This window comes from Tetrao urogallus, assembly GCF_951394365.1.
Source record: "Tetrao urogallus genome assembly, chromosome: 1".
NCBI lineage: Eukaryota > Metazoa > Chordata > Aves > Galliformes > Phasianidae > Tetrao > Tetrao urogallus.
Window position 1 is genome coordinate 117,247,693 of NC_136813.1, and position 9,556 is coordinate 117,257,248.

Sequence of the window (9,556 nt, forward strand, 5' to 3'; positions counted from 1 at the left end):
CTGGGGGACTCAGGAGTGAGAGGAGCTGGCTGTGGTGCAACCTTCCAACCTTCCTGTAGAAATACAGAAGAAAGAAGAAAGAAGGAAAGCTGGAAATTTCCGTGGAGGACTAGTGGTTGGAAGTGATGCAGATCATGACATGCAAGGAGAAGATACGGGAGACAATTCTCTCTGCCAGGAGAGGGGAAAAAAAAAAAAAAAAAAGATAAAAAAAAAAGATTAGGAAGGACTAATTGCTCTCTCTAGCTTTTTGTTTTGTTTTGTTTTGTTTTGTTTTTTGAGGGAAAAAGAGGAGTGAGAGTGAGAATGGGAGTTTATAGCAAAGTCAGAGCCAAGATTTCCTAACAGATGGACAGTGAAATGGTTACAAAATTTACAAGAAGAGAAATTCTGTCTAGACAAAGAACAAAGCTCCTCCCTGAGCATGGTTCAGCACCAACACAGGCACCTAGAGATGTGGGCAGTCTCCCCTTGGAGATGCTCAGGAACAACTGTGGGCAGCTGATCTACCTCTGGGGCCAACCTTACCTCTACAGAGAGCCTGGTGTGGAGACCACTAGACACCCCTTCTGATCTTTATCCTATTAACCTGTGGCTGTAGAACTATGCAGAGCCCTGTTTCCCTTTCAGGCAGCACAGACATGCAACACATAGCAATCTCCTTGACAAGAAGAATCAAAAACCCCTGTGGCTTGTTCTAGGCCTTGGTAAAGACTTCCTGTGACACAAACTCCAACATGGCCACACAAAATGGCCCCTCCTGGCTTGCTGTCTAAAACTCATGCAAACAGCACTGGTGTTTGTTGGTCGCAGAAGTGATGAGTCTGTGACACAACTCAGTGCCCAGCCTCACCAGCCTCCCTGCAGTGGCTGTCCCATAACATGAGCTACCCAGCACCTAATTTTTTGGAACTCTTGTCAGATCAAGGTCATCTTTCAGCAGAAAAAGCCTCCAATGTTAGGGATTTTGTTTACTTGAGTTTTAACATGCATATCTGTCTTCTCCCTCCCCTCTGCCCTACACCCACCCCTCCCAAGTCATTCCTGAGAGAGGGACGGGAGAAACTCCTTAGTTCTGCATCATTAAGGCTTCCATGTGTCCTCTACAATAAGGCTTATTCTCCTTTCCAGGTGCTCTGTGGACACCTATTTATTAAAGAACAATTGTGCAGGCTTCAGGGCAGCTGGAGCTAAATTATCCCTTGAACAGCCAGTTGTATCTCTGAAAACGTCATCTAAACAGAATTTGATTTGAGAGCTGAAAGAAAACCAATCCAACATTCGTTCCCCTTAACAGACATCGTTGCCTGCACACCCCAATCTCTGTTGCTTCTCATGGAAATGCACATTGTAGCTCTGCTGCTGAGAAGATAGCATCTCCTACTGCATTGCTTGTGTAAGGGATAACAAAGTATTTGAGTCTTTCTATCACAAAGGAACTGTAACCAAATGTCTGCCACGGAGACAAAGAAATAGCAGCATCCATGTATGTACCTGTAGTGACCCAAGTGAACATACCAGCGTCATATACATGTTGGGCTGTCAAAGCCAAACTCTTCTGATTTAGAAAAGCCACCAAGGTGAGGCACTGCTTTGAGGCAATGCATCCTCATCACCCCGGTGCTTCCACACGTCCTACTGTAGGGACGTGGCATTATCTCACTGGCAGTAACTGCTAACAAATTCTTCTCACAATCTATGGAGGTACACACACACACCTGTTCCCTGCTGTTACAGTACTGCTGCATTTAAATGGGTAACGCGCCACCTCCTGCACTTTGTTTCCTTCCGTGAACAAAAAAGAAAAAAGAAAAAAAAAAAAAAAGACAAATGAGAGTGAGTGAGGGGAAAACGGGAAGAGGAGATGCTTTAAGAGTATAAAAGCTGAGAAACTACTTCCAAAAAACCTTCCCTGATTGCTCAGCCATACTGTTTGCAAAATCCCAGCATCTAAAACAAAAGGAAGCAGTGGTTAGGCGTGCAAATGGAAAAAGAAAAAATAATAATAACAACATGTACCTCGAGCACAAAAATATACTTTCCTCCAAAACCAGAGACATCGTGCAAAACCAATTTTACAGATGAGGGAGTGGCAAAACGCTGCACGGCTGCAAAATGCAACGGTGCCCGGAGGGGCCAGCTCCATCCCACCCTCCGCCGGCGCCCGGCCGAGCCGAGCCGCACGGAGCCGCTGAGACAAGGCCGCCCCCTACGGGAGCGCGGGCGGAGGAGCAGCTCCCCCCTGCCTGCAGGGGACCCGCATTTTGAGGCGAGGCGAGGGCTCCGGCACTGGAAAATGGAGCGTTTCCCGCGGCCGTACCCGAACTACAGCTCCCAGAAGGCAACGGCAGTCCCGCTGCTTTGTGCTGGTCTGCACTGACCGTCCGTTCGCGTGAGGTGTGGGACGGGACGCGGGGGATCGTAGGGGCAAGTCTTCACAGAGGTACTTGCAGCTAGGACGCAAGCTATTGACTGCTGCCGGTATTTGTTCCGTATTTACTGGTGACCCCACCGGATCCAACCCTGTCTCAACACCATTCTCCTTCCCACCATCTTTTCTCTCATGTCACAGCCTTTGTCTTTCCTTGATGAATGCACTCCTTTTCCTGTATTATTTAGTAAAGAGTTAGCAGTGAAATGCCAGTGTTGATTTTTAAGTGTTGTCTTTCAGTTTGGAAGTCCGTACTGGGGCTTGGTCAAGGGGGCTTAGGGCTCACTGAACAAGCTGACTTACCTTACTCATCGTGAAAGGTGTGGCAGCACAGTCAGGCAAGGGCTGAACAGGAGCTCTGCAGGACCTCAGTGTGCCCAAGCACACAAACATAGCTTTTTCTCTTCCAAAATCTGCAGTTTCAGTTTACTGTCACAGGATGTCTAGTGGGCATCTGGCCTGTGACCTGCCCTGGGGTCTGTTAGATCAGTGGCAGGCATGATTAAAATCCCTTGCACAGTTTCTTCATGCAGAAAACTCTCCCATCTGCCCTTCCCTCAATATTCCCCAGCTGGATACGGGACAGACAAGTCTCACTGTGGGACAGCTGTGAAAGCAGGTTGGGGGTTATCTGGGCCTTTCTCTTGCCAACTTCCTCTGCTTGCTTTGGTTGTCCTTCTGCACGATCCTCTTCTTTGATAACAAAATGTCCCCATTCCTCAAATACAGATAAGTGCAGAGAAACATCAGGCCAAGTCAAGGATCTCAGGTGTGAAATACATTTTAATTAAGTTTAGGGTTCTGTACTTTGTTGCTCTGTTGAGCATTGACTGTCTAGAAGGTGAAGCAGACATTATGGGCAGAAGAGAGAGTGAAGGAGTGCAAGAGGGATGGAAACAGAGAAGAAGGTTAAGATAAGCAAATGAGAGCATGTGTTTTTTTATGACTGTGTTTTAATATATTGCCCCACAGTACTATGTGCTGACCCACAAGATCCCATAGAGCTGCTTAACCTGGAGACTGACAGCACACGTACACACGGCCAGTGACAAGCAATTGTTCACTCAACACTAAGCTGCTGACAAGCACAGCTCAGCGTGGAACAGCGCTCAGAACAGTAGGAAGGAACGCTTAGGTCCCACCACGGCTCAGCGCAAATGCACCTGGGGCACAACAATGCTGTAGGCCAGTACACATACACCTACACACACGCACAACGAGAGCGAGCCACTGGTGACACTCGTTCAAACACAGCTACAAGTGCGACACTTGTCCAAACACACCAGCCGACGCACATATGTTCACTGCACATGCTTCGGCGTACAACGTAAACACGCTGGGCAGCATGCTCCCATAGTCTAATATGTGAACAGAGTGGTTCAGATGCACACAAGAACAAAAGACACAAAATGCCTAGATTCAGAAATGCTTATGATCCCAAAGCAAGGGACGGGGTGCGGACCACTTTTTCATCCTTCATCTGGGTATATCTAGCCAGGGATACCTGAACTCGTGGGGCTTTGAGGTGAGAGAAAACCAGGTGGTAGAGAAGGGAGAAAGAGCAAAAAAGGGAGTAGTGAAGAGAAGGAGGGTTCAGAGTCTGTGATGTGGGAAAAAGCTGAAGGGTGTCTATGCCTGGGGGACAACGTTCAAAGAACACTTGGGTTGCGAAAGTTGTGTCCAGCAAAGCGTGCTTCATCGCCAAGCTCTTCCTCAATCCTGCAGGAGAGAGAGACAGCAAAACTCAGGAAAGGCACCAGAGTACCTGAGGGATAACATACGGCCAGGAAGCTGAAAGGGGGCAGAGGGGCTAGCTGCTGGAGGGTGCTGCTATCCCACCATGCCAAGGAGGAGGGATCCAGAGATCTCTACTTTCACCTCTGCAGTTTGCCTTCACATTTCTCCCAACAAACTCCTTCTGCCCTTTGGGTTTCTAGCTTCTCTATTTTTCAGTTACTCTCCATTCTCACTTGTTTCCTACCCTAAGAGCCCCTTACCTCATGAGCTGGTTGTACTTAGCCAAGCGTTCAGACCTGCAGGGGGCACCCGTCTTTATCTGTAAAGGATTTCCCAAAACAAACACTGTAAGACGCCATTATGATTCGCACCAGTTTCCCCAGAGGGAGAAGCAAGAGGGATGCTGCTTCTCACCTCTGCATTTTTCTACGTGCCTGTGCACACCCTAGGTTTCACATACCTGCCCAGTGCACAGTCCTACGACCAGATCAGCAATGAAGGTGTCTTCGGTCTCCCCAGATCGGTGACTCACCATCACGCCCCAGCCATTCTCCTGGGCCAACTTACAGCTGCAGGAGCAAGATATGTATTCAGCAGCTGCCACTCTAATACCCACCCCCTGCACAGGGTGAGATCCAGACCCTCTCCACCCCTCCTCAGCATTCTACACTCTCACAGAGACACAAGTCTTAATCTTATTGTGGTACATCACCAACTATTTCAAATAACAGTGGCAGCAGGGTGGACTCACGCTTGGATGGCCTCTGTGACAGATCCAATCTGGTTGACTTTGAGCAGGAGGCAGTTGCAGGCCTTCTCTTCAACAGCTCGCTCAATGCGCTTGGGGTTTGTCACTGTCAGGTCGTCTCCCACTATCTGAATGCCAACATTGGCCGTGAACTTGGACCAGGCCTCCCAGTCATCTTGGTCAAAGGGATCCTCAATGGAAACCACTGAATGGACAACAGAAGAGACAAGTCAAAGCTACCTTCCTCCCAATCCCCCCAAAATGGTAGAGATGCACCTGTGATGTCTGCAACACCGGTGATGAGTCCCCATTGCCAAGCACAGTGGCTCACCTGGATAATCACGTACAAAGCTCTGATAGAGGTCACCCAGCTCATCTGCCGAAATGTAGCGGCTTGGGTCATCTGGGGACTTGAAATCAAGGTCATATTTGCCATCTCGGTAGAACTCAGAGGCTGCCACATCCATACCGATGACAATCTTGTCTGTGTAGCCAGCCTTGTCAATAGCTTCCTTGAGGAGCTCCAGAGCTGGAAGGAAGAGAGCTGAAGTCAGCCTGTGCCAGAGAGCTCTGACTTCCAGCAGAAACTTTCCCTAGAAAGACCCTGTGAACAGGAGCCACTGCGAGTCTGATGGCTCAATGAGGGAGAGAGAATGAAGCCTGGAGCAGAACAGAAACATGCTGAGGGGCTGTGGAGGCCACATCTAAAAGGATAAAAGTATTGGGTGTAAAAAGGCCTTGGTCACAGCATTGCAGGCAGGGATATCCCGTTAACGTGTAACTCTCACCTTCACTGTTTTCCAGGATGTTAGGGGCAAATCCTCCCTCATCGCCCACATTAGTAGCATCCTTGCCATACTTCTCCTTGATGACGCTCTTGAGATTGTGATAGACTTCAGCCCCAATGCGCATGGCATCGCGGAAGCTTTCAGCTCCCACAGGTAGGATCATGAACTCCTGCATTGCCAATTTGTTGCCTGCATGGGAACCTCCATTGATCACATTGAAAGCCTGGAAGAGTTTGTAAGTGAATTAGAGCTGAAGGAACCCATTTTGACAAGGCTCTCAGGTGGGTCACCATGTCTATTTATGATATACCACATCCCATAGAGTAACATAGCACATCAGCTGCAGCATGTCAGACCAAAGCCATCGTACAGCCTGGGATCCTCCTTCCAATAGTGGCAAACAACTGGAGAGGATTTTCCCACCTGTTTCCCTCTCAGAGTTCTCCCAAACTGTATGTATTTATCTGTCCATTCAGCAATGCTACATCAACCTCTCTTCTAGGAACTTTTTCCTCGACCCCAAGAAAATTTTAGCACCCACAGTATGCTTTGTGAGGGAGTTTCACAGTATAACTAGCCTTGTTTTGAACTGTGCCTCAGAGGGTTCACGTGATGCTCTCTGGTTCTTGCATTAAGAGTGAGTAGTGGTTGATCCTCAGTCAACCCCCACCACAACATCTGCTGTGTCCTTCTCAGCTCCTATTTTCCACAAGGAAAACTCCTAGTTTACACAGCCCTTCCTTTTACAAAAGCTGGCCCACAGTTTGATCTGTCTCTTATCCTTTCCTAAGCCTTTTCCAGTTCCCCTCTACCCCTGTGCAGGTGGGGAGGGCAGAGCCTTACACACCATTCCAGGAATAGGCATTCTGTTTGTGAGTCCTTCCCTGAGAAAGCTTGGGCATTGGTTTGCTTCCTGCAGTGCATTCAACTGGTGTTTTGGTCCTATATCCCTTTCTACTTTACCTCCTCTATCAAACACACTCTTTGAGGTATCTTTGGAAGTTTCTGAATTAGTATGTAAAGGATGGAGGATTCTTACTGGCACAGGAAGGATGAGATCGGAGTTGCCTGCCAGGTCAGCAATGTGCCGGTACAGGGGGACATCCTTCTCTGCAGCTCCTGCCTTGCACACAGCCAGTGAAACTCCCAGGATGGCATTGGCACCGAACTTGGCTGTGGGTAAAACCAAGAACTCACTGAGGTTCTCAGGTACTGCCTTTCTGCCCAGCAAGTGCCCTTGCCAGACCAGGCTACAACCCTCCCTCCACCCACTGTGATCTTTACTTCCCAGACCGAAATAAATAGCAAATTACATTTGTTCTCTGTGCCGTCCATCTCAAGCATCAGATTGTCTATCTTCTCTTGATCTACAACAGAGAGGCCCTGGAGGAAAGAAAGAGTTCCTGAGAAGGGGATGTTGAGAAGAGTTGTTGGCTCTGGCACATGAGAAAGGAGGTGTTGATGGAGAAGCTGGGGGTACATGGACCTTTTCAGCTTGTGGGGGAATATATACACATAAAGCTCTGGAAATTAGTATATAGTATATACTAATAGTATACAGCCTTGGTATATAGTCAGGTAAGGTAATCGTGATGATGTTATTGCAGTGCAGCTTAGATGCACCCACATTGGATAAGGGATCAGCAGCAGCCCAGGCCGGTCACACAGAGTTCAGCACACAGCACTCATTTGAGGATTTATCCAGCTTTTTGGCAGCTTCCAGGGAGCTTTGTCATGCTATGGCTACATATAAGCTAGGCATAACAGTGCATGCTCAACCCCAAGAAAGCACACGTGAACTAGATGGAGCTGTTCCTGGGAATGAGGGGGGGAGCAGTGTTAAGGCCAATGTGGGGAGCCTTCTACCAGTACAGAAAGTTCTCAGGGCTGAGAAGAGCTGGGCTCTCAGTCAGACTCCTCACAAGCTGCGTGGCTTTCAGTGCATGACATCAACTCAACTCCCTTCAGAGCAGGTTCCATAAAGGACTTACAGATGTGACACCACAGATCTGGAAGTCCACAGACTGTGCTGGGGAGGGCTGCCAGACCTTGCGTGGGTACAGTCATTGCTCACCACACCATGAATGCTGGAGGAGAGGGGAGGACGAATGGGTGTGAGGATGCAGACATGTGGACGAGATTAAGTGAGGAGCACATTTGAAAAAGGTAGAGAGCTCTATAGAAAGAAACGAGGGGACTGGCTAGGTGGTACAGATGCAGCAGTGGGCCAGGTAGGGTTAACTCCTTTCCACTCAGAGAAAAGATCTCTGTGGTTGCATACAGCCATGGAGGCAGGAAGAGTGTGCCTGGGTTCACAGAGAGCAGCACTACATCTGTCAACCCAGTGAGATGAAGAAAGGCAGAAACAGAGATCAGGTGGAAAGAGACGGAACAGAGTAAGCGTTCAATAAGGAAGAACAAAGAGAAATCCTTACAGAGCCCACGATAGCTGGGGCGACAGTGCTGTTGATATGATCCACGGCCTGCAGGACCCCTAAAGAAGGGAATAGACAGAGAAAGAAGGAGAGAGACAAAGGTTGAGGCAAAGAAGAGAATGAAGAGAGGGAGGGTAGAAGACCAATAGAAAGGCTGAGAGGGGGAAACAGGGAGGGAAGGTCGAGGCCTGACATTTCACTTGACACTGGATCAGTGCCTGGAAGGTTCCATGGAGGGCATGTCTCGTTAGTGGATGAGTGGTACCCTCTGGTGAAGCCCCATGTGTGGCAGCCCCAGGTACAGGGTGTGGAGCAGACACCTCCCCACCTTTTCCAAGGAAACGTGACTTGTCATTATCTCGTAGCTCCAGTGCTTCATAGATCCCAGTGGATGCTCCGCTGGGAACCGCTGCTCGAAACATGCCTGAGGGACAGCAAAACGTGTGTATGAGTAGAGCAGAGGATTAAAAGGAAGGAAAGACCTCATGCATCTGTCTTTGTTCTACTTTAAGGAAAGGATAGAGCCACCCGCCTCTGCCAACAGATAGCCCCACTGGCTGGTTGCTCATGGTAGTCTTCTCAGAGGTGAACACCTCTCAGAGGAGGAATAGCAGAGAGTCTGACAGAAAGAAGTCCACCCAGTGTTTTCAGACTGGAAAACCTGGATCTCAGCCATGCAGAGGTCTGTGCCAGTCCCAGAACTATAAATGACATGCAGAAATTCCTTGTCCTGGTACTTCTGCCTGCATCCTTCCGACAGCCCTACTCACAGCTGTCGGAGGCTTCCTCCCTTTTGTCCAGGGCTGGATTTTTACCTCAGTGAAGGAGCAGGAGGTTGGAGGCCTACTCTGGTCATTCATACTACGCACATATCTCATCCCACCTAGCTTTCAGCCCAATATAGCTGCAGTTCTTCCAGATGAAATGCATAATTGCACACACATGATTGCACACGTCTCAGAAACAAATCTTCCCTCAACCTCAAGAGCATGGCTGTGGAAGCATTTCCAAATGTGCCCCGGGAGTGAAAGTATAGTTGCAGAGAGCATTGTGTGGATAGGACAAAAAGGTAAATAAGTCTATTTTAATGAAACTAGCCGTCTCTGCTACAGTCAGACATGGGACAAGCCACACACACAGCTTTCAGCATTCACTATGCATGTCATGCAGGACCACAGGTAGACGCCAGGAGATCTATCTCCCTGGCCCGATGTCTCTGGTTGCTCACTGGAGAGCTTTCAGGGGAGATACTCCCTGCTCTCAGCTGCTGTGCAGATCCAGCCCCTTCAGCAAGACAGGATTTCCCCTTCATCTCTCATCTTCACCCCATACCTTTGTGTGTGTACAGGTCCACCTCCACAGTGGGGTTCCCACGAGAATCCAGGATCTCTCGGGCATGGATCCTCTCGACTGCCAT

At 48.9% G+C, this 9,556-nt stretch overlaps 1 protein-coding gene across 1 annotated transcript; it reads right to left on the reverse strand.

Moving 5' to 3' along the window:
* Positions 1-4,080: 4,080 nt before the first annotated feature.
* ENO2 (enolase 2) lies at positions 4,081-9,556 on the reverse strand (the record flags this gene model as incomplete). Its single annotated transcript, XM_079550222.1, has 11 exons — positions 4,081-4,150; positions 4,429-4,487; positions 4,629-4,737; positions 4,920-5,121; positions 5,248-5,445; positions 5,705-5,927; positions 6,744-6,877; positions 7,018-7,087; positions 8,140-8,198; positions 8,468-8,563; positions 9,472-9,556. The coding sequence occupies 11 exons, from the start codon at positions 9,554-9,556 to the stop codon at positions 4,081-4,083; spliced, it is 1,305 nt and encodes a 434-aa protein (XP_079406348.1).